The sequence below is a fragment of the Osmerus eperlanus genome, chromosome 1 (genome assembly GCF_963692335.1).
Source record: "Osmerus eperlanus chromosome 1, fOsmEpe2.1, whole genome shotgun sequence".
NCBI lineage: Eukaryota > Metazoa > Chordata > Actinopteri > Osmeriformes > Osmeridae > Osmerus > Osmerus eperlanus.
The window spans coordinates 20,268,408-20,293,239 of NC_085018.1; the positions used below are offsets into that span (position 1 = coordinate 20,268,408).

The 24,832-nt window shown below is 40.2% G+C and overlaps 3 protein-coding genes across 5 annotated transcripts; 2 read left to right on the forward strand and 1 right to left on the reverse strand.

Moving 5' to 3' along the window:
* Positions 1-1,226: 1,226 nt before the first annotated feature.
* fkbp5 (FKBP prolyl isomerase 5) lies at positions 1,227-9,230 on the reverse strand. Its single transcript, XM_062469123.1, has 11 exons — positions 8,943-9,230; positions 5,782-5,914; positions 5,376-5,520; positions 5,017-5,159; positions 3,999-4,113; positions 3,702-3,858; positions 3,464-3,554; positions 3,290-3,373; positions 2,753-2,938; positions 2,172-2,411; positions 1,227-1,694 (listed from the first exon to the last, which is right to left on the reverse strand). Exons 2-11 carry the CDS (start codon positions 5,884-5,886, stop codon positions 1,596-1,598), a joined length of 1,365 nt encoding a protein of 454 aa, XP_062325107.1. The 5' UTR covers positions 5,887-5,914; positions 8,943-9,230; the 3' UTR covers positions 1,227-1,595.
* A 2,402-nt stretch (positions 9,231-11,632) lies between these two features.
* srsf3a (serine and arginine rich splicing factor 3a) lies at positions 11,633-15,710 on the forward strand. The gene is made up of 7 exons (XM_062468905.1): positions 11,633-11,744; positions 12,740-12,777; positions 12,870-13,080; positions 13,184-13,318; positions 14,775-14,813; positions 14,960-15,046; positions 15,139-15,710. Exons 2-7 carry the CDS (start codon positions 12,771-12,773, stop codon positions 15,164-15,166), a joined length of 507 nt encoding a protein of 168 aa, XP_062324889.1. The 5' UTR covers positions 11,633-11,744; positions 12,740-12,770; the 3' UTR covers positions 15,167-15,710.
* Positions 15,711-16,067: 357 nt separating this feature from the next.
* On the forward strand, positions 16,068-24,805 carry rab44 (RAB44, member RAS oncogene family). Of its 3 annotated transcripts, none has more exons than XM_062468859.1 (10): positions 16,068-16,256; positions 16,390-22,868; positions 23,070-23,161; positions 23,286-23,419; positions 23,575-23,712; positions 23,827-23,908; positions 24,027-24,141; positions 24,310-24,408; positions 24,488-24,564; positions 24,661-24,805. In XM_062468859.1, exons 2-10 carry the CDS (start codon positions 16,443-16,445, stop codon positions 24,749-24,751), a joined length of 7,254 nt encoding a protein of 2,417 aa, XP_062324843.1. In that variant the 5' UTR covers positions 16,068-16,256; positions 16,390-16,442; the 3' UTR covers positions 24,752-24,805. The 3 variants fall into 3 exon arrangements, with proteins under 3 accessions (XP_062324843.1, XP_062324852.1, XP_062324861.1); XM_062468868.1 differs by having other exon boundaries at positions 23,578-23,712; XM_062468877.1 differs by lacking the exon at positions 16,390-22,868 and having other exon boundaries at positions 16,072-16,256.
* The last annotated feature ends 27 nt before the right edge of the window (positions 24,806-24,832 follow it).

Consider the following 24,832-nt stretch of genomic DNA (forward strand, 5'->3'; position numbering starts at 1 on the left):
AGAATATTTTCGGAGTTGTGTAGGCAGCAGTAAGGATGTTGCTAGGGGTACTGTTAAGTTGTCCCAGTTCTACAATCTTTTATAAGCCTGCCTTACTCAGAGATCAAGTTAACAAGCTTGTTGTTACATATCTGCTTTGGTTTCAGGTAATGTTGAGACAGCTAGCGATCGGACAAGAAATGTTTACAGTACCTGACATTATCCCGCACAGCCACGCTCTTCAGAGGACTGACATCAGCATATCCACCAATGAGTTCAACCACAGTTAACTATCCTGATTGGAATAACATGCATTTCATATTGGCACCTACCACTGACATTTCTATTAAGTGATCTCAGGTTTTGACACATTGTGATTGGCAGATGGGGATCAGTTGTGTGATTGAGATTCAGAGGTTGAAGTTGTGTCTATGTTTTGGTGATCAAATGTTAGGGGATGTTAAATGTATGAAACTTGTGATTCTCTGAAAAATATTTTGGTGGTTGAGTGATATATCAGCACATGAGGGATACATTGGTTGAAACAAAATATAAGAATTATGATTAGAATTTTAAAAAGACACACACAGTCACTGTTTTTTTCATACTGTATTAAAGACGCCCCCAGGCTCTGATAGCAAACCAATGTAAAACAAACACCTCAAATTTAAAGCCAAGAATGTATCCAGGCGCAAATCATGGTATTTCCTTGAAAAGACAACATTGGTGGTTTTACAATCTCAGCCAAAGTTCACTTCTAAGATATGACATGCTGATTTATGTAATTTTTTAAATATAACTTTCAACATTCCCAATAGACTTACAAAATATTCAAATTCAAAAACCATTGTAAAACTGCAAAAAACACCTCACCTGTTGTATCTGCCCCTGGTATAAGGTTTGAGTTTCTATGCATATGTCTAAAGCGCATGTTTCCAAATAATACGGGCAACTGATTTTCTGTGCTCCTGGGTCAATCAAGATTGTCTGCAACATTGCACCTATGAGTTTCACAAGTTTTACAAACTGTGTATTGAGGACTATGAAAATCTATGGCAATGCCACCAAAATTGTTACCTTGTGCATAACAACTGTGAATAAAAAGATAATGCAACAATATACTAACTGTATTGTATTAGGTCTGATTCATTCGTTATCAAAAGAATGCTAACTTTAAGTGTGCATATAGAGGTGTGGGTCTGCATGTTATACATGCAGTTTTCAATCTTCATGAAAAGAAGAGTTCGTATTGTAAGCACATTTTAATATAAATAGGTCAAAAGTGCATTGTATGCAAAGCACCAATTACATGTGATGTCATGATATCATTTTAAATAACTTGCAACTTTGCATTTGTTTGGAATATTTTAACTTTGGGCATTGGTCATCGGCACTTTGACGTTCAAGATATTACCCAAGATGGTTGATTCCATGTGACTGAATGTTTGCAGCTGTTTTCACTCATACCCAGCCTCTCATGCAGGAACAGCACGATGGGCACTGAGACATGTCTGGGGGCTAGTCCCACCCCAGTCCTGCCTCAAACCCCTGGTCTCTGTGAGGTAAACAATGGAAGGCCTGCCCCCCTTGTCCCTTTCTTCTGAACATCAACAGCATCACAGACAGTCTTGACTTTTGCGTCGTCTTCTAACGCCCAGGTGACTGTTCTCGTCTGTCCTTCCACCGTCATCCCTCCTCCTCTTCATCTTCCCCACCTGCCGTAAGACAAACAACTAGGGGTGGGACGATACACCAGGTAACCAAAATCCTGCCACACAAACTTTTTGAAAGTGGCACGAGATCTCGTCACACCTCTACAAACCAGGGGAGGTTCTGGCCCTACATCTCAATAAATATGGGCAATGCAGTTCAGGACATTTACCACTAGGTGTCAGTATATGATTAACAAAGTGATTCTTCCTGACCATGACATGCAGTTTGTCATTATCCTATTCCTCCAATGTCTTTGCCGGTGAGCCAAGCAATATCAGTTACATTTTAATACTATAATCTTGTCAAAAGTCAAAGTAAGATTTGGCTTTATAAAAATTACTGCAAATGGACATTGTAAAATATTATTGTACTGGGAAAGAATATCACAGCTATGTAATTAAATAGATAAATGGGACAAGAGCATAAGATATCGTCAAGTGAATCAATATTTATAACAAAGGTTTTTGACATTTACATACCTTAGCGTCATGTTCAGCAAATTTCTGGAACATGTTGGCGTAGATTATCTTGTCCCGTTCATGGTGTTCCCGGATCTTGCGCTGGCAAATGGAAATCTGAGCGCGGGCTGCTCGATTTGAGGAGTTGACCTGCAGCACTTGCCGGAAGTCAGTCAAGGCCAAGCCAAACTCATTACGAAGGAGCCGGGCCTCCCCACGACGGTACAATGCCTTCTCATTCTTCCCATCCACTTCTATGACCTGGGACACACACACATTTTACAACAATGGCCATCCATATATAAAAATAAAAACAGATCAACATGTCCAATGGGCTGTTAAAAGGCCCCGTCTTGACTAAAAGATCAACCAAATTCCACCAGGGTGTCTATAAGCTTGTGTCTAAACATGTAGCAAGGCTAGTTGTCTATTATTCTGGAAAATGTAAATGAAACTATTTGGACTGTAGGAAAATGAATCTTGCCCTTTCCTCCAACTCAATATTTACATTAAATTACGAAGAATAATGTTATGAAAAAGTGTTTTTGTTTTTGTTTTAGTGTGATGATAATATAAAGCAGGTGTATGTGTGCTGTATTTACCTTGTTGCAGTTATCTACTGCTTGTGAAAAGTCCTTCAGTCGCAAGAAACACAGTGCTAGGTTGAGCTGGGACAACATGAGCAAGTCCCGGATCCTCTGTTGTTGCTCCACCCCTGTCCCACACTCCATTTCCAGCCAGGACACAATGCGCTGGTACTGAATAACTGCCTGATAATACCGCCCGGCCTAGCACAGAAAAACACTTGGGCTCAGTTAAGTGTCTAATCAGAGTTCTCTCTAAGGTGTGTCATGTGAACTCCCCTAAACATGAGAAAATGAGTCAAGATCTTGGGGAGATGTAGGTAAGGGAGTGGAGAAAACTCCACAAACTTTCCTCAAAGAGTGAAATAATATGCAAAGTGTGTTATTGTCCTAAAGTTTTGTTCCGTTGTTAGTCAGATTCTGTTTCTCATTACATGTTAATCGCAGATTAAGGAAGGGCATGGAATGATGTAACAATGTCTGTTTCAGATGTCTTTAAGATGTAAAATAAGGTATACACTGGTTATACAAAACAATACTATCTGGATTCTGTACCTTGTAATAATGGTTTCCTTTATGTTTGACTCCAACAGCCATATCAAGTTTTTCACTCAAGTCCATTTCCCAGGATTCTTTGGACTTAAAATCACACAGGCAATTTGATTATTTTATTGGAAGCTATTATTTCAACATCAGCTAATCAACTGCTTTACCTTATTAGAAACTCACCTTCTGAAAATCTTTAAGTGTAACTTCATATACCACTTCTGTGTTTGGTCCAATCTTGAACTCCAGATTACCCTCTTTACCAAATGCATATCTACAGAAGCAGAGAAGGTGTTATGACTGAAAATTCCCGGCACTGTGTAAACTGCATTTAATAGGTTTAACCAATAATATGTCTCCTCAGTAAGCATTGTTCACCAATTTTGCAATAGGGAGTATATTGAAATTACGCCAAACTTACTTGGGTTTTAAATAAAGCAAGCAGCACTCTCCTTTCTGCATCTTTTCCATAGCCCGGTCAACTCCCAGAGGAACCCTCTTGTCATCAGCCTCACCCACAATAAAGCGTACATCTCTTGAGTCAAACAGACAACCCTCACAGCTGCCTTCGAGGTGAACTAGAGGATATGAATGCCAGACATACATAAGCATCAACTGATCATTTGAAAACCACTCAACTACACTTGTAAGGGGGCATTCAAAGATGTTACTTCATAAGGGACAGTCGAAGACAGCCCATCCTGAGAAGAACCTGTACCTTCAACAGTGGACCCCTCGTTGGGATTATTGAAGCTCTCCCCTTTGACCTTTATCCTCCTGATGATCCCACCATCGTCAGTGAGCATCTCTCCCTCAAAGTTTAGTAGCTCCACCTGCAGCAAACACACACACACACATGCAACCATCCACCTGGTTCAACAGCAGAAATTGCAAGGCCCCAGTTATTGCATAAGTAGTTCCTTAAGGTTCTCTTGGGCTTGGTCTGTACTATGTTTTAAAATAAAAAAATCTGATCATTAATATTTCTGTTATATCACAGCAGATCTCTGATGAGTCAACTCACATCATAAATACCCTGCAAGGCATAGTAGAATGGGGTCTCAAGCTACAGCACAACACTGTAAGAAGAGCAACTGTCTGTGAGATTTTGTGAGAAACCCATGTGCTCGGCACTTCCCAAGCAGGATTGTTGAGCTCAATGCTCCAGCCTACATGAGGGAAGGGCTTCCTGACCCGCAGCGGCCACGTTACAGTTTGCACTTTAAGTGGCAGAGATGCGCACCCTGCACATCCTCTAAATAATCTGTAATACTCTGAGTAGTCTACTAAGGAGGCTCTTTAAGAGGTTTGAATCCTAAGCAACGTTGTTGTTTTAATTAGAGTAGACTAATATAGCTGCAGTACTGAAATACGTGTCTGCAGAATTCACCACGTTATTTTATTGGCCATTGTAGCTTGAACTTAGTATCCTACAAGAATAAATATGAGAACTAAGTATTACTCGAGAAACTATTTCCTGTTTTATCTTAAACAGTACTTATCAAGTAAAGGTAGTTAATAAAATGGCTTCGAGCAGGCATTCTCAAACTGTGAGGCACCCCCCCCCCCCCCCAGGGTCGGCCTGAATGACATCATTTGAGTACATTTCATGTTTTTGTCTATACAGACACTCGAAAACAAAACTTGAAACTAGACTCAAACTTATTTTCAACTTGAGGAGCATGAAAAAAAGCTAATAAAAACGATACAAAATTCAAACCTGTGCTGCCACTCACCTCAAACAGTAGTGATGAGTTGGGAGGTATTTTGGGTGGGCTTCCAGCAGATCCATAGGAATACTCTTGTTTACAGAGGAGCATGCAGACTTCTCCTCTCTGCATGGTAGCCAAGGCAATGTCCCAGGCCTTAATTACCTGCCCTATGGCATGAATGTAACAAAAAGTACTTCAGTGATGGAAAATAGACTTGGGATTTTACACTTGCACGTCAACCATTAAGAAATTGTGTTTATGACGGTTAACAATCTTAAAAATATAAATAAAAATCCTTCTGTGCATAGATTGGATGTACAGTCGAGAGTGGATGTTTTAAAAGCACACTGAAGTAAAAAGTGCTCAATAGTGAGTTCCCTTACCCCTTCCCAGATTGAAGCAAAAAGGCTCTTTGCGATCTAGACTTGAATCAAACTTCTTCCCATTGAGTAGTCTGCCAGTGTAATGAACAGTCACCCTGTCTCCAATCATGGGTCTGTCCCCATCCTGTCCCTGCCGTTTTATCACCTGGAAATACAATGAACATCAAATTTAAGCTCAGAATGAGGTGCAACTCCAAGGGTAGATTATTTCATCTTTTCATAACATTGGTGTGCGCACATGTGTGTGTACATGTATAAACGTGTACAGTACATGCAAAAAAGCATGTGCCCGGGAATTAAAAAGTGTGTTGGTATATCAAAAAAAGTGTGTTGGTTTGTGTGTGTACCAAACGATGTCTTAAATTCAAACTGAGAAATTGCCAAGATTGTTAAACCCTCCCAATACCTTGTAAACTCCCTGGTCTTTATTAGGAGTGATGTCAATGCCCTTTGTTGTAAAAACCACTGGAACAGACTGGCCATGCATACACAGATCCTTATCAGTTGTCATCTCTGCACCTGGGCAGGCCTTTCTATTCCTGTAGAAACAAAGAAATACACAAACAATTGGTTAACTATTGGTGGATTTTCTTTTTTTTGCTTAAATATGTGGATGATAGGTCTCCCTCAGTACAAATAAATCTTGCTGCATGTGTTTTCCTGCATGTGTGTGTACGTGTTTCCCGGTGTCACCGCTCCCTGCATGCGTGCATGTGCATTGCTGTGAGACCAATAAACCTTTCTGCTTAAATAAACCGTATCCGTAGTGCAGAGCAAGACTTTTTTTTAAAATAGGTGGCCATTACATTACATGACAGCTCTCCCTTTATTCATTCAAAGAACACACAGACAAATACCTGGACTGATGTTCAAGTTCAGCTTGCAAGTTAGATCACATGGATAAAGCATTCTAAAGCCTGAATATAATTGGACAGATTGTCCAGAAGACCCCCCCCCCCCCCCCCCCCGTTAGTGCTTTTGACAAAAATTTAAAATAAAAGTATAATCATTACAGGTTTGTTGAATAAACTATGATTGATGATATATTATCACACACATCTTACTTCACCAATTTTATCTGTGGCAGCTAAGGTAGCAAAACTAAAAACATAAGTCATAGTTTAGCTCCTGTTCCTCGATGCAACATTCTAACAGCCCTTCAGGATTTGAGTCCTTTTCCAGCCTATGGTACATAAACAGTGAAATATTTAACTACCTCTCTATTGGTACAGTATATCAACACTTTATTAAACATGCTACCTAAAATAAACCTGTACAAAGTTTCTGAGAAATACAGGTAATAACCTTGAAGAGAGTTAGAATGTCGGATTAACATTTAATCAACATTTAAGGTCAGTTTTATACCCTATGTTCTATTTTCCTATACTCCTTCAACATCTGTGCCTTAGGCCTTTCTGACCTGTTGTTCTTGCATTCATTTTCCAATTAGCACAATTGTTTAACAAAGACTAATTTAGTGAATGAGGTCAGGTAGGCACTAGACACAGCAGTATACAGTTTCAACTGTTCTTTGTTCTTCAGTTTACGTACCTTTATGTCGGTAAAATGTGCACTGTAAAATATAGCTTCCGTAAAAAGTATTATTGAATAAAGTGAACACCAAGTAAAAAAAATAAAAATACATACATGGAACCTGTTAATAATCATACTGGTTATTAACAAGTTCAATTTTATATAGTTGAAATTAAAATCGATTGTTATGCTTAAATTGACCTTGTGTGAACTGCAAACTTGTTAACACATAAGTGCCGGTGTCTATTTGCATGTGTATTCTATACTGTATGTCTGTGTTCCTAACCAAGAATGAAAGGGCTTATGAGTGTGTGTGTATGTGTGTGCGTGTGTGCGTGTGTGCACATGTGTGTGTATGTGTGTGCGTGTGTGCACATGTGTGTGTGCACATGTGTGTGTGTGTGTGCGTGTGTGTGTGTGTGTGTGTGCGTGTGCGTGGGGAACACTATGTTCCGTCTGTTCAGAGTTCCCTGGCACAATCGGATGGTGTTCACCAATTTGAAACCCACTTAGTCACAACACAGCATCTGCTTAGAATGGCAATGGGCAAATATAAATTCATTAAATTGCCTATCCCAAAATCTGAAGAAGTGCAAAGACAGTTTATTTATAAATCTGATACATCAGGATATACAATATGTAAAATAAGTACATTTGTGGGGAGGGGGGTTTCCATAACATAATAAAAAAAAACGAAATTGTGAAAGTGATGGGAAGGTAGGTAACATTTTCCTCTTATCCATGTACACTTTTACAAAGGACAATGTATGTCAAATTATTGATGTTTTTATAGGGATAGTGCTATGTGTCTTATAAGCATGGAAATCAGAACCCTGCTGAGAAATGAAGGAACAGAACACAACAAACCAGTGAACATTCAGTCCTGGGTGCTCATGGTCACTCAACAGATAGGCTGTGCGTCCAAGCTCTCAAACCTAATGCTTCAATGCTATTTCGCAAGTAAGTATGACTTCAAGAGGACAGTTACTGACAATGAATGAAGCAAAACATTGTCCACACTAAAAGTACATTATCTGTATGTATTCTCTGATCTACCACAGGAAAATAGTTACTTCATATGGCAATTATAAACCAGATGTAGAATGACAAATCTCTCAATCCCATTGCTGTAGACTTTATGCACATAATTTCTGGGAACTGCATAACTGACTGTCTCTGACTCTCTCTCATAGATGAATCATTACACAGTCTTTACTTCCACCTGGCTTTATGCTGTCCTTAACTACACAGTCTCTACTTCCACCTGGCTTTATGCTGTCCTTAACTAGTCTACAACTTGTACCCTTGTTGAAAAAGGACCAATACAGCCCCTGTTGAGAAGGCTTTTGCAATGAACCATTGTAGAGTCCAACCCCAGGAGAAAATATTGGCCTGATGAAACTGACTATACTGCATACTCTATTCCAATTTCACAATACATCCATAAAGAACTTGCCTCTATCCCTCCAATGTTAACCTCATAGGCTACTGTTTCTTATGCATTTTTTTCTGTATTTATAGTGTGCTTATATCTAATGCTTCTGCAATATACATGGTCACAATAACATGCCTACATGTGTGTGTGTGTGTGTGTGTGTGTGTGTGTGTGTGTGTGTGTGCGTGTGTGTGTGTTTGTGTGTGTGAGTGAGTGAAAGAGCCGACATTAGACTAGAAACATTAGACTGTTTAAGGAATTATGCAAATAAACTATTGTCTAGGATTATCAGTGGAAATATGTTCTTAAGACAAGAATATAGGTATATGGCCTAATATGTGCAAAGAACAGATAAAGTATGTATGTCATGCGAGGAAAATAAAAGAATAAGGAAAATAGAATAAAAGCTATCCTGATTATTGACACTGAAATTGAATTCAACAGAACAAATTGCAATCTATAGAACATAGACAAATTAAAATATAAGGTGAGTGTCATATCAGGAACAAAAACTTATCAATACGATCTAGCCTATATCCGCTCTACGCTCTAAGATTGAAGATAAAAATCAAATTAATGTCGATAAAGATATGACTTACTATTTGTTTTGATTATTCTCTCCCTCCGTGTATTTTATGTTGTGTATAGCCTGTAGTTTCAGCCGGTAGCCTGTATTGCCAGTGATACAGCAGCGCACGCTATTCCGTTTAGTTCAAGCCCGCCCTCTCATAACCAGGGAACTAAATGTTCTGTCCATAGTTTTTTTTACACCCAATACCACAGACAGCAGTGACGATCAACATGCTAGTTTGGGCCACATGGAGAACTGAATAGAAATGACAGCGGGGAAGAGGCGGGGAGAACGAAGGGGAGGGTGATTTAGAGTAAAAAATTAAGGGCAGGTCTTGGAAGGTAGCCACATAGTAACACAATGTTCCGGCTGTACTGTAGCTCCTCTGACGAGAACACTGTGTTCCAGTAGACACCCTGACCTGTAACCCGTTCTGTGCCGAACGCCGGCGCTACCGGGAACAGCCTGTACAGCACTGTTCTGTCCTCGGGGGCTCAGATGAACAGTTCACATAAACATTGCAGTCCTCGGTTCAATGCGTTATTATCGGCGAGACGATAAGCACACCATCTGGATTACTCAGGCAAAATTACCAATATAAAATAAGTAATTTTGTAGGCTACTGAATTTGTGTTTGGTTGCATTTCACATTTGGACATTATGCGTAGGATGCAGAACTCAACGACCGTCAGATGATATGCGTAATTTCAAAAGCAGTGTAATTTCATTTAAACAAGTGCTTTAGGAAAAGCATTTAGCCTAGGCTAATGTCACCATTGCTGTTTATATCGGACAGGTGATGATGTAGGCTACAGTAAGCTAGCAAGGCCTACCCTTAAGCGGTTACCTAATTGTTAAATATAGCTACACAACATCAGCCTATAGCCAACCTTTGGAATATTCAAACGTCTTTCTGTAAAATCAAATATCTATATGTCTATAGAAATAACACAACTGCCATCTGATTCTGTCTGGTGCCTTTTTCTTGTGTGGGTTTGCAAGAGTGATTGAATTTCATCCCCAATAAAGTTATTGTACTGACGACTGATCAGCCGAAAGACAGCAGTAGGCTAGTTGATGGTTAATTAATTATAACGTTGACTAACGCGTTAATGACGACCTCTCCTAGAATTCCAGGAAAACTTTTTAAAAACACTAATTAAGCAACTTTTGTTGTCAGCTCAATTAAACCAAGCCTCGTCTAAGAATGAGTTTCCGTTGTCAGTGATTTAGGCTAACAGAGGCTAACATCTTTAAAATTAAACTTGTGAATGGGTGTAGCCGACAGCAATCAATATTTACATCTAATACACCATTTCTGGTTTTGTTACTCCATGCACATTTCAAGTTCCTATTGCAAAGTGATCTAGATCTAGATAGTGATCAAGCGTCTAGAGGTAAGCTATAGCCAATAGGCTATTCAAGTAATGGGATATCGATACCAGTAAAAGTAAAAATGGATTGTTCTTTATCTGTATAAAGTCTTCTTTATAAATAGCCTAGCCTAGCTATTATTGTTAGCATTGTTGGCTCTCATTCAGTGACTACAAAGTGTTGGGTAATAGGCTACATTCCTCAATATCCATCGTACCTGAACAAAATTGTAATATCTAGAACCAGTCTTAATTATAGGCTATTCTTCTTCAGCTACAAACGTGTCTGCAGAATTCAGTGAATACAAGCTAGTGTCTGATTGTCAATGTAACTAAAAGCACGGGGGCGGGTTCATTCAAGGATACACAGTCATCAGGAAGAACAGAATGTGCTGTTCTAATCTGATTGAAAACTATGCTCTGAGTGGTTGTGAGAAAGAGGAAGATGTTGGCTATTTCACGGCTAAACAAGAATGCAGAGACAGTGGGGAAAACCTAAACAGCAAAATATGTTGATCCATGTGAAGAAAAGGTGGAATAGGAGCGCCCACCCTCACACAAACATGCATACCTAGACCAAAATAAAGCAACATAATGCTCTTTGTTTGTGTTCAAGGCATATGTGTTGCGTAACCCCCACCAGCGTAATCTCCTGCCTGATCCTTTTTAGCAATGAACTTCTGCCCTCTAGGGGGTCACGGTGTGTGATATGAGGAGCATTGATTGTCTTGTGTACCAGAACCAGAAAAGTTTTTGCTGTGTGTTATATAGGCCTATAGCCTAAATTAGGCCCATGTTTAGGCCCATTAAGAATATAGGTTTCAAAGCTTATTATTGAGCAATTAATAACATGAGATATAACAACGGATTTAGGTGAGAGCAAAAGGAGAGTAGGCTATAGTTAAGATAGTAGGCTAGAATAACGGTAGTCACAAACCATGGCAGAAACGTCTTTTGAATGTCATTAGGCGATTATGTAGGCCTATTTGTGGCCCATAATTGTATAACTTGAATTTAAATAACTTTTAGTAATATGTGGAATAACATAGTAATTGGTTTATTTTAGTTATAGGCTAACAAGAGCAAGCATAAGCCTATATTTACTTTTATTATTAATATTATTTAATAATAGGCCTATTAATAATACATATTGCTTTACCTTTTTTAGGAATGAGGCTATATCTACAGGATCAGCTTCAAAACCCATTAAACATGATTACAAAACAAACTTTTAAATTCATTTTACACAAGTGGGCCTACGCTTATTTTGTCAAACATGATCATGGCCCGCCAAGTCGATCCCAGAATGCATTGCACTTGAATTTCCCGTGCGTAAGAAGAAACGTTTTTTTTCCTTTCACACACTAGAAGCAACCTGACTGTAGCTAGCTCGACGTCGCCTTCGCTTCTACACGTTGTGAAACTAACCAACGCATACGGAAGCTGGGGATTAACTGGTAATATTTCTAAATGTGTTCAAATTGCGAATTTTAACGTTGATGTAATGTAAACTTATAATGGGTTACCAGTGTCGTCGAATGAGATCTTCTAGTATAGTTTGCATGCTATTTTTACTGTTAACGTTGCTGTTTTCCCTGTCGTGGATATTTGCGTTAGCAGATTAGCAGTAAGGCTAAGCTAATGGGTCGAGCGCAGATCCTAGACACGGCCCAGTAGCAAGATATCCAGTACTAGCTACATAGGGAAGTAGTGTCTGGAGCAGGCAGATCAACGTGATTATAGTTTAGGCGCTCGCATAATAATATTCCCGTGTTATAGGAGAGACTCCCAAGACATCAGCTAGCCAGCTAATGAATGGAGTTACAGTTCCCCGCGCACAGTGGGAGTTGCTTGGCCTCAAGGCTCCAGCTAAATAGCTAGCTAGCGATTGACAACATGGCCGACTGTCGTTGGCATGCTAGCAGTTTGAATGTAGAAGACGGTAGCTCACTACCTACCAATAATACTGCTAGCGGTCTTTTTTTTATAATGTAAATGGAGTTTGGGGAAATAATAGGAAATTAACATGCACTAAGTAGCCATAATGAGTCAAAAGAAATATCGGCGAATAATATTGGGCCTACCTAACTGGCAGGAATCACTTGCAAGCACACGTTTGTCGGCCATGATAGCTGTCCGTGTGTTATGTCCAAACAATGAAATTAACTTCTGGTGCTAGCGTAGCAAGCGCTGGCTGTATCTGTACATTGATAAATGGGTTCTACCATCAATTATAACCTTTAGTTGTGGTGGCTGCTCGTATAAGGACGTTAATCTTAATTAGGTCATTGAGTATACATGATCCAAACTGCTATGTAAAATGGCACCCTGTAAGGACGACAGCGTGTACCGTCTAACATAGCGCTAAATTCAGATAGTTACAAAGCTATTTGCCTGTAGCATGATTTCAGTATCTGCATGGTCTGCTAATCCATCTTTTTCTTTGTGACAGACTACTATTTGAGACATCGAGATCGGTTAGAATGGGAGGTAATGTAATATTTGCATCGTTGAATACATTGTATCAATATGAATAATTCCTTGAAACAAAAATTGATGTCTTTGTTCTTTTTCCCCTTTAGATCCTGCCCTTAACAGAGATTGCCCTCTTGACTGTAAGGTTTATGTTGGGAATCTAGGCAATAGTGGGAACAAGACAGAGCTGGAGAGGGCCTTTGGGTATTATGGCCCTCTGCGCAGTGTCTGGGTAGCCAGGAACCCTCCAGGCTTTGCCTTTGTAGAGTTCGAGGATCCAAGAGATGCAACTGATGCTGTGAGAGAGCTCGATGGAAGGTACGCATGTGTCTATTTAAGCATTAGTTTTTAACATAAGTAATGGTATTCCATTCATGCGTGTCCAAGTGCTGATTTCTTACATTATGGTCAATGTCTTCAGGACGCTGTGTGGCTGCAGAGTGCGTGTTGAGTTATCCAGTGGGGAGAAACGCTCTAGGAGCCGCGGCCCCCCCCCCTCATGGAGCCGGCGCCCTCGGGATGACTACAGGCGGCGCAGCCCCCCCGTGAGACGCAGGTAATGTTTCTCTTAAGAGCTTTATTTCCTCTATACTTTTAAACGTGTGTACCAGAACATTTATATCCCCTTTCATCATTTACTCACAGTTTTGATTTATCCTTAGTTAATACTGCTGGATTCAGGTAACAGGTTGTGGTTTACAGTAGTGCTTATAAAATTGTCTCTTTTTCTAAAAGGGGTAATCATATCTGGAACATTAAATGTAGTGCTAAAGGGGTCCATAATGCAAAGGATTGCTAGGTTCTGAGAAGGGGGTCCTTTTACATGTTTAGCCCTAGTTTGGGTTGTGACAAAGTGAAGACTAATCGAGCAGTTTGTCAATTTATGAAAAGGTGGCAAGTGTTTGGTCATTTTATTTTTATGGATGTAAGCTTTATTAGATTTTTTTTTTACGTTTGATTTTTTTGCCATCTATATTAATAAAAATGAACCCCGTTGCAGAGTCATCACCATGCCTCTCCTCACCACCCTCTGAGTCAGTCAACTAGTCCTCTTTCAGCATCATGTGACCGCTGACCAGCGTGCCCCAATCAGCTTGGCTGATGTCGTGTTACATGACCCAGGCATGGCCAGTCGTCAGGTGGCACCAGCCTTTTGGTTCCTGAGCATGCCGTTCCCAGCACCCTCCTCCAACCTAAACCCAAACGGCAGCGGCCCATCCCACATTACCGACCAATCAGCTTCTATACCTTTTCCATTATGAACACAACTATCTACGACCAGCTGCCCTCGGCTTACCTATTAAAGACAGGGAAAATCTACAGCCGCCCCCGCCAGCCAACCAACTACATATCTCCAACATTTGCAACATGTGGCAAATCCTCTCTGCAAATTCGACCTCCCTCGCCATCACTGTCTGGCCTTCTTGCGTCATTTCTATCTTGTCCAAATCCCCCCAAATAGTAAGTTGTTTTTCTCCTGCTTTTTGTAGTGTCATGCTTAATCTAGAGCTGCTTGAGCTTGAATATGAACTTCACAGTTAAGTAATTGTACTCCCAGAGTACAATCATAAGAGTTTGGGAATTCCATCCGTAGGTCCCTAATTCAACCTATGTCCCTAAATTCAAATGTTGTGGTTCCATGCACTGCTGGAAATCTTGTATTGGTGATAAAGCACAAGGCCCTATTTAATTTGTTGTGACGTCCACCTAAACAGCACGTTGACTTATCTACTGTGCATTGCAATATGCTGGTAACATATTGGAAATCTGGTTGTACTGGAGCAAATGTATTTACCCTCAGAGGTGGCTCTCCAAACAGTACTTTGGTCCAAGTAAAGGTTGCTGAGGACTATCCCCCCCCCACCCCCCCTTTCCCACCTGCTCAGAAAAGGGCGATGCTGTGGTTGGTGTTTTATAATGATTCCAATGGATTTGATTTAATAGGAAATGGCCTGGGGTATTCTTGAATGTCATGGCCCCTCACCTGTCATTTTATCCCACCCATTCCTCAGATCTCCCAGGAGGAGGAGCTTCAGTCGGAGCCGCAGCAGGTGAGTCTATCAGTGCCTCTTTCCCTGTTTCAGTGTCATTTTCATTGATCTGTTTTAGGGAGAAAAACAGGTTATTGGGCTCAATCCCCCTGGTCTTAATGCCACCATTAACTTACTACCATTTTGTGTGTGTCTTTTTGATTCAGGTCTCTCTCCAGAGACAGAAGACGAGATAGGTCTCTGTCCAGAGACAGGAACCATAAACCCTCCAGATCCTTCTCAAGGTCAAGGAGGTAAGTGCGGACTCAGATATGCTTGCATTTAAGGTAAATGCATGAACTGATCAGGCTGTAATTTTCAGTAAATTGACTTTCTTTTTCTACAGTCGCTCCAGATCTAATGATAGGAAGTGAGGATCGGAACTTGAACTCATACAAAACCAGAAGATTTCCGTGGTGTAGAATCAGGTTATGGATGGGTTAAGTTTCATTTTAAAATGACACGATATTTTAGATTGTTCTCTTTTTGAAATGGGACAACTTCCTGGTTCAACTATTTTCTGTAATTGTCAACTATCATTAACTGATTAACTGTATGTGAGAAAAAGGTGCGTTTGGAATATTGTCTCCATTATAAGTTGCTTTCTACAGTACAAGTTGCTTTCTTTTCTATTTGTAGTTGTATGGGAAGTGAATACCACCCATTGCATGTCAAATAATTTGGATTGATTCCTGGCATGCAACTTCCTATACTTTTTTTGTTTTTTGAGGTATTTTGATTAAAACTTAGATGCAATGTTTGGTGGTTTTTTACTTTGGATTTAGCTTTGTTTTATAATGACTTATTTTCTGTGGGGATGTCATAAGTACAAGACCATGACTGAAAGTTGGTTCTTTCAGACATTTACTGAAGTTCTCACTTAAGCTTTAATGGTAAATAAATTGCTGTTGATGTCAATGTGTTTGAGAGTTTGACTGGCTGTTAAGTGCATACATTATGCTTATGTCAAACTGATCCAGATAACACAAGGTGCAATTTCAACACCATTGCATATGGGTAAGAATAAGTACTGATTAAGCCATTTATAGTTTAGACACATTTAAAATTGTTTTGAGCTACATAGTATGCTCATAGACTACATTGGTATAGCAAGTGATACATGTTAGTTTCCCCTGTAAACTGGTGTTTTGTTCTAATTTATGATGCGTCAGCTCACAACTAGAGAAGTAGAACTGACTTGAGAAGTAGAACTGACTTCAGGAAGTGTTCAGTTCAGGCAATTTGGTAAGTGTTAATGCACAGGATGTGAAGTTGTGGCAACATAAATATGCATGAAAGTGGAGACAAACGACAGGCTACAGTTGGTGTGAGAAAACGTGGGTGTTAGATGTTTGCTGTTCCATAAATTCAAAGTTAAGAAATGATACTGTGAAGCTGAGCTCAACGCTATGCTGGCACTTCGCTGAATAGCGTTTGGTGTTACACAGCCAGGCTTTTTAAAAGGTATGTTGAATTAATTTGTCACATTTCATAGATCAGCTACTTTTACAAAGGCTTACAAAGCCCGTGCATGCTTTTAATCAATTCACTGTACATCTTTCCTGCATAAAGCAAATGTAATGTTTATTTCTCCTAGTTTGTCAGAAATTCAGTCAATCAAGAATTGAGAGATCAAGGGCCACTTGAAAGATGTCTAGAAAAATGAAAATGGGTACATCACGAAGGATGGGGAGGGATAAGGGTGAAAAGAAAACCAAGACAGACGATCAGTCTCTTGCGTCGATGGAGGAAAAAGGGATACATGTTATGGCTAACGCTGCATTGAGGAAAACGGAGCCCATCTCACAGGACTTGGTTCAGTTAATACCTTCACAATCTGAAAATCCAGAATTGGATACCACTAAAACAAAAAGGAAACTTGGATCTACCCGTAGAGATAGAGCCAGGCAGGATGTATATGAGTTGTGGTTAGAAGAAGAATGTGGAAATAAAACCAAAGTATGCAATGATGCTGCACCCAGTGAGGCTGTAAACAGTGAATTGCATCAAAATGCTTCTCTATCATTTGAACCATATTCTCATTGGGAACCAGCAGAAGAGCATTTCCCATCTTCTCTAAAGGAGACAAAAAGTAACCCTCCATATTTACAAATTCTGCTTGACAAAAATACTGATCTGTCAAGTAACTCTGTGGTCTTGGCACACTCTGCAAACACTCATGCAATGGTAGACAGTGATAGAAGGACAGTAAAAGAGGAAGAGCAGAAATCGGAGCATCATCGGCAGAGGCTACAGGAGGATATGTTGTATGAGTCACCCATCAAACTAGTGACGGTGGAGTCAAACATGATCAAAGCAGAGAGCCCTGTTGACAGAGGATATGAAAGCTGCTTGAAGTATGACACACTTACTCAAGAACATTTGGACCAATCACATAGCTCCTTACTTGGCAAGGTTACACTTTCAGATGACACAGAGAACATAGTGTCTCTTTCTCAAATCCCTTCTGAACTGTTGCATCAGTCAGAGGAAGTTTTGAGTTTTTGTCACCAAGTTACTGGACCATGTGATGAAAATGAAATACTGCATTTAGCAGATGATTTCACTGACGAGACCCAGTCTATGGATAATCTTGAGGATATTGACGCTGACTTCGATAAACAGGTTGATCTGACTTTTGATGAGCCGATCATATTAAACCCTGATGATATTTATCTCTCAGGACAAGTTAGCCAGGAACCAATAAACCAGAAACATACTGAGTGCACGTTTGCAGATCTGAGTGACACAAGGAACACATCTACAAACCAGACAAGAGAAGAACCAACTGAACGTAACGAATTGTATGGGAATGAGAAGGAAGAAAGATATGAGGGTTTTTTGGTGGAGGACATGTCACCACATTATATAAAAAGACCACATGGGCAAAAGGAAGACATAGACCCCTTTTCACAGATCTCAGAAGCAGAGATTACTGGGAGGATTCAGGATTCAGGCACTGGATATTTTGCAAGTAAGGTTGCCTCTTTACAAGCTCTCCAAACAGATAGTTATTTGTGTCATCAAGAAACTACTACAGCAGAACCCCTACCAGTAGCAGGAAGAAGAAAGATGGGGTCCACTCGCAGGCCTTGTAGAGATGTAATTGTGGGTGAAAACACAGAAGACTGGGAAAAGGAAGAACACATTGATGGTGAAAATAACAAAGATGTCATGGTGGGCGAAGGAGAAGTTTGTCATGGGGAAGACAGAGACACGAAAGTAGAACTCAGTGATGGCGAAAATGGGGACAAAAGTATAGTGGAGGATGTCTTGACTAGAAGCGTCACTGAGGGATTTGACTACTCAGGAAATGTGAGTGAAAATCAGTTAAACGCGTTTCATGAACATGACTCAAAGACGAGCCTCATTGGAGACATTAGACAGCCAGAGGACGTATTGTTGGCTGGTGCTGATGATGCTGTGCTTCAATGTATTTATGAGTTCACTGACAGCAGCCAGACATCAAGTCAATATGCTGACGTTCCTTTCCCCTCCCAGTCAGATGACAGACTGAATTCAAATGTTATTGTCTCTGATTGGCAACATAACCCAGCACCCAATGAAGACACCCTCCATCATTCAAGAGAGAATCTTAGCTACTCTCAGTTTCCACCATTACTGGGGAGAGCAGAGGAAAACGTTAACTTAGAACCCAATGGCACCAAGAGAAAAAGAAAGATGGGCTCCACTCGTGGGAATCCTAAAAGTAGGCATGGTGAGGAACACACAAGAGAAGGGGAGAAACAGGATACAACAGTACCTGAGGTGAAAGACAGTGTCAACATAGGTACCACTCATAGTATAGAAAATATAGACTTGAGAGAATACACAGAAACCATCAGAGAGGTGGAAAGAGGAGGTCGGTTGAGAGGTGGGACTGATACTGAGGACAAAGATTTGGAGGTCATAGATCTGCACCAATCAGATATCAAGATAACCTCTGAGGAGGGCAATGATAATAATTTGCCCAAGCAACATGTGTCAGACTTCAACAACGAGGATCCCACAAGATCCGAAAAAAAAGAAATCTTGAAAGAGAGAGAGAAACAGGATATTTTTCAAGGCCAGAATGAAGAAACTAGGACTACTGAAGTCTTAAATGAATCACAAAGCAACGAAACACAAGCAACCACATGTGCACACATAGAAGTGGAATATGTTGATGCAGATGATGTGACCAAAAACATGGATAAGGCCCTCATGACAGAGACTTGGACAAATAAGGAAGAAATAGAGGACCCAACAAGTTACCCATTCACTGTGGAGGAGAGAGTAAAGCAGTCAGTAGATCCATTGAAGTTGAAGAAAGTAGCTAATTTATTGACAGTTTCACACAAAGACACACATGAAGAAGCCATTCCTATTTCTGATGTGCATACTGAAAATATCTCTTATCAACTTGATGAAGCCAAAATATTACCAATGAATGTTCATGATGTGCATGTATCAGAACAAAGTTTGGATGTAAATGTAGCTGATAACTATTTGAGCCAGACAGAAAATGCTAAGAACGTTCCCAAGGATTCTTCTTCCCAGAAACTTCCCCTAGATAGCTCTCTGTGTAATGAAGAAATACCTTGCATGAACTCCAAAGCTACAAAAAAGAAAAGAAAGATGGGGTCCACTCGCAGGCCTTGTAGAGATGTAATTGTGGGTGAAAACACAGAAGACTGGGAAAAGGAAGAACACATTGATGGTGAAAATAACAAAGATGTCATGGTGGGCGAAGGAGAAGTTTGTCATGGGGAAGACAGAGACACGAAAGTAGAACTCAGTGATGGCGAAAATGGGGACAAAAGTATAGGGGAGGATGTCTTGACTAGAAGCGTCACTGAGGGATTTGACTACTCAGGAAATGTGAGTGAAAATCAGTTAAACGCGTTTCATGAACATGACTCAAAGACGAGCCTCATTGGAGACATTAGACAGCCAGAGGACGTATTGTTGGCTGGTGCTGATGATGCTGTGCTTCAATGTATTTATGAGTTCACTGACAGCAGCCAGACATCAAGTCAATATGCTGACGTTCCTTTCCCCTCCCAGTCAGATGACAGACTGAATTCAAATGTTATTGTCTCTGATTGGCAACATAACCCAGCACCCAATGAAGACACCCTCCATCATTCAAGAGAGAATCTCAGCTACTCTCAGTTTCCACCATTACTGGGGAGAGCAGAGGAAAACGTTAACTTAGAACCCAATGGCACCAAGAGAAAAAGAAAGATGGGCTCCACTCGTGGGAATCCTAAAAGTAGGCATGGTGAGGAACACACAAGAGAAGGGGAGAAACAGGATACAACAGTACCTGAGGTGAAAGACAGTGTCAACATAGGTACCACTCATAGTATAGAAAATATAGACTTGAGAGAATACACAGAAACCATCAGAGAGGTGGAAAGAGGAGGTCGGTTGAGAGGTGGGACTGATACTGAGGACAAAGATTTGGAGGTCATAGATCTGCACCAATCAGATATCAAGATAACCTCTGAGGAGGGCAATGATAATAATTTGCCCAAGCAACATGTGTCAGACTTCAACAACGAGGATACCATTAGATCCAAAAAAAAAGAAATCTTGAAAGAGAGAGATAAACAGGATATTTTTCAAGGCCAGAATGAAGAAACTAGGACTACTGAAGTCTTAAATGAATCTCAAAGCAACGAAACACAAGCAACCACATGTGCACACATAGAAGTGGAATATGTTGATGCAGATGATGTGACCAAAAACATGGATAAGGCCCTCATGACAGAGACTTGGACAAATAAGGAAGAAATAGAGGACCCAACAAGTTACCCATTCACTGTGGAGGAGAGAGTAAAGCAGTCAGTAGATCCATTGAAGTTGAAGAAAGTAGCTAATTTATTGACAGTTTCACACAAAGACACACATGAAGAAGCCATTCCTATTTCTGATGTGCATACTGAAAATATCTCTTATCAACTTGATGAAGCCAAAATATTACCAATGAATGTTCATGATGTGCATGTATCAGAACAAAGTTTGGATGTAAATGTAGCTGATAACTATTTGAGCCAGACAGAAAATGCTAAGAACATTCCCAAGGATTCTTCTTTCCAGAAACCTCCCCTAGATAGCTCTCTGTGTAATGAAGAAACACCTTGCATGAACTCCAAAGCTACAAAAAAGAAAAGAAAGATGGGATCCACTCGCAGGACTTGTAGAAATGTAATTATGGCTGAAAACTCAGAAGACTGGCAAAAGGAAGAACACATTAACTCTGAAAAAAACAAAGATGTCATTGTGGGCGAAGGAAAACTTTGTCATGGGGAAGACAGAGACACGAAAGTAGCACCGGAACTCAGTGATGTTGAAAATGGTGACAAAAATATAGGGGAGGATGTCTTGACTAGAAGCGTCACTGAGGGATTTGACTACTCAGGAAATGTGGGTAAAAATCAGTTAAAGGTATTTCAGAGTGAATCAAAGGCAAGCCCCATTGGTGACATAACACAGCCAGAGGATGTATTGTTGACTGGTGCTGTTAATGCTGCCCAATACATGTATGAGTTCACTGACAGTAGCCAGACGTTAAGTCAGTATGCTGATTGTGCAATGCCATTCCAGTCAGATGACATACCGAGCACTTATTCTATCGTCTCTGAAGGGCAACATAACCCAACTCCCTATGAAGACACACTCCATCAATTAACAGAGAATCTCAACTCCTCTCAGTTTCCACAGTTACTGGGGAGAGCTAAGGAAGAAGTTAACGTAGAACTCAACACCTCACGGAGGAGGAAAAAGATGGGCTCCACTCGTGCAAATCCTAAAAGTGGGCATGAGGAGGAACACACAGGAGAAGGGGAGAAAGAGGATGCAACAGTTCCAAAGACTATACCTGAGGTGGAGAACACTGTCAAAACAGGAACCACTTTGAGGACAGAAAACATTGAATTTAGAGAATCTGCAGAAACCCTTACAGAGGAGGAGAGAGAGGATCAATTGAGATTAGTGACTGATGCCAAGGACAAAGGTTTGAATGCCAGAGAACTAAACAAAACAGATGGCACACACTATAAGGAAATAGAGGACTCAACTAATGACCTATACACTGCTCAAGAAAAAATGAAACCGTTTGGAGATACAATGATGGTAGAGGACCCACACCATGTATTGGAATCAGATGTAGCTAATTACCATTGTAGTCAGTCAAAGGATGTAGAAACAACTCCAAGGGAATCCTCACACAGACTCCTCTCAGACAGTTCTTTGTGTCATGTAGGAAGTCCTCACACAATCACCACAGGGAAAAAAAGAAAGATGGGTTCAACTCGCAAGAAACTACAAGGGACACATGAAGAAATTAGGAAACTAAAGGGAGATCTGACTGAGCCTGAGGATGGTCCCATTGGAGAACAATACAAAGAAAGAGAGAATGACAAAGCTACAGAACGCAAGTTCTGTCACAGTACTTCAATTCAAGAGCAAACTAACAATGACAGTTTAGACATAGTTGGAATGGCGGATAACAGCCAATCAAAAAATTATTTGGGGGGTTTTAATAAACCATCTGGGGTGTCAGTTCAGTTGGGGCAGTTTGAAGACATGTTATCTCATAAACCTGCTGGTGATCAAGACCTTTCACAAAGTCACTCAGAATGTCTAGCAAACACAAAGGATCCAATCCAAAATTTAAACATTGACCCCAAGGCAACAGGAAAGAGAACCAAAAATGTCTCCTCTCTTAGCAATTCGAGAGAAAGACAAGATGAATATCTGAGACAAGAGAAACAGGAGGAGGACACCGAAGTGAAAGAGATGGCAAGTGGTGTGGGAGACGTAAAGCAACATTTAGCAACAAATGAAGATCATGTTGTTCAGAACTCAGACCCCTTAAACAAATCCCACCAATTTGAGGATTTCTCAAATGCCAACAACGATGTTGAGAATCCACAAGGAAAAAGAAAAAAGATGGGTTCTAGACGTCATGGCCATGGTGAGTTCAACAATGGAAATAACAGAGATGAACATTGGCCTGGTTCCACCGAAAGGAACAAGGATGACATGTTACATCTGGAGAATCAAACAGAAGATAAAGGCACAGAGAAGGTAATGTTATTCTTTCTGTATCTGAGAGAGAGAAACAACCCCCTCCAAAATGTATGAATGTCAACCGTGAGAAAAAGGAACTTGTTATGATTAAGACACACTTTCAATAGTTTATTTTTCCCAATTTTCTGAATGTAGAAATATAATAATTGTTATCTTTGTGAGATTAAATTTATATATATTTATAATATTTTGTGTTAGGTTGTTACTTTAGATTTTGAAGGAAACAAGACACTCTTATGCCGTGATGGTCCTGGACTCAGGCAGGAAGTGGGGTCTACAGATTTTTCTGGGTAAGAGTGACTACACAGAGTAATATCATGTCCTGTTCCCATGATAAATGGATGGTCCATTCATCAGCATATTGTCGGTCATGTGTTGTGGCATTTTTAACACAATGCTTGTTGTCTTATCCAGTAAAACACTGCCTAAACAACTGGAGCCGACACCATATGTAGGTGCTGGCAATACAAGGAGCTCTGCGGAGCAAGTGGAGAAGACCTGTGAAAAAGAGGAAGTAAAGAAGAGAATACAGACAAGACAACATCAGGGTAAATCTACACGTTAGAGCCATGCACATATGAAGACATTATTGAACATTTAAAGAAATAAAGGAAGTTCTAACAATCAACTTGAGTAGGTTCTAGAATCTGCGGTATAGGAATAGACACAAAACTATTATCGACTTTCACTTTTCTCCACCCAGCAGACACTAGCAGAAACCGTGTCCCTGGGCAAAGCCGCTACAACATAGTGATGGTTGGAAACAGCAATGTAGGCAAGACCTCTTTCTTGAATCAATTCCGAAGTGGGGAGTTTTGTTCAGACATATGTGCATCAATTGGTAAGTTTGATGACCTATCGCCATGCTGATTGTCACAGATGTATTTAGTTAAAATACAAAGAAGTTATGTGCGTGTGGTGTCCATGCATGTATACACATGTGTGTTCTTGGCAGGCATCGATACATGTACACAGTCTGTGATAGTGGATGGGAAAACAGTGATGTTACAGTTATGGGATACTGCAGGTCAGGAAAGGTAAGAACATACAGCTAATTCAATTCAATAAACACAGAATCTATTTTTTATGCTGTTTTTTTTACTGAAAATATTGAATCATTTTGACTTAATTATTCATTTTGACTGGTCTGTAAAGGTTTCGCAGCATCACAAGACAGGTATTTCACAAAGCTCAGGCATTCCTGTTGATGTATGACATCACTTCCTCTCAAAGCTTCAGTGATGTCCGCTACTGGGTCACCTCTATCCAGGTATAGTGCATTACAATGCGAAAAGGGGTGTAATCATATGACCATCTTGTCTGATGTTTTTTTTTTGGTGAGATATGCTTACAGTACATTATAGTTTCTTATAGTTTCTTTAACGTAGTATAAAGAAAATACTTTTTTTGTGTCAAACTATTTTTATGCATTTGGAAGGACAATGCTATAGATGAAGTCATCATTATCCTGCTTGGAAACAAGACTGATTGTGCCAAGCGTCAGGTTGAGCCACATGAAGCGGAAAGTCTGGCCAAGGTAGGCCACAAGCAAATTGGGAGTCATCATTCCTCCATGATACCCTAACATGTCAGCCTAATTGTATGCTGTTTTGCAGGAATACAACATTTACTTCATGGAGTGCAGTGCCGCCACAGGGGACAATGTGCAGCAATCCATGGAAATTGTGGCAAGGTCATAAATAAAGTTATATAGATCTTCTATTCATGTAATTGTTATTTTATTGGTGGAGTGGAACTGCAAAGTGTTTCTTTCTTATTTGTCTCCCAGGTTAATGAAGCAGAAAGTCGACGAGGCTGAAGAAGGAAGTATGGTGTTGCACAAAGAACCTCCAGTGAAGAAATCTTCAGGCTGTTGCTAATCAGGATGTGTCCACAGTTGTGCTTTATGAACTTCTCTGTCTTCTTTTAATACGTCTATATGTCATTTAGCTTCAGCAAAA

Coding starts and splice junctions, on each gene's coding strand:
- srsf3a (XM_062468905.1), top strand. Junction 13,081..13,183: donor GTGAGAGAGCTCGATGGAAG/GTACGCATGTGT, acceptor CAATGTCTTCAG/GACGCTGTGTGGCTGCAGAG. Junction 13,319..14,774: donor AGCCCCCCCGTGAGACGCAG/GTAATGTTTCTC, acceptor CCCATTCCTCAG/ATCTCCCAGGAGGAGGAGCT.
- rab44 (XM_062468859.1), top strand. CDS start 16,443: ATGTCTAGAAAAATGAAAATGGGTACATCACGAAGGATGGGGAGGGAT. Junction 24,142..24,309: donor ACTGGGTCACCTCTATCCAG/GTATAGTGCATT, acceptor TGCATTTGGAAG/GACAATGCTATAGATGAAGT. Junction 24,409..24,487: donor AAGCGGAAAGTCTGGCCAAG/GTAGGCCACAAG, acceptor GCTGTTTTGCAG/GAATACAACATTTACTTCAT.
- fkbp5 (XM_062469123.1), bottom strand. CDS start 5,886: ATGACAACTGATAAGGATCTGTGTATGCATGGCCAGTCTGTTCCAGTG. Junction 3,374..3,463: donor CACTTAAAGATTTTCAGAAG/GTGAGTTTCTAA, acceptor TGTGATTTTAAG/TCCAAAGAATCCTGGGAAAT. Junction 2,939..3,289: donor AAGGAAACCATTATTACAAG/GTACAGAATCCA, acceptor TTTCTGTGCTAG/GCCGGGCGGTATTATCAGGC.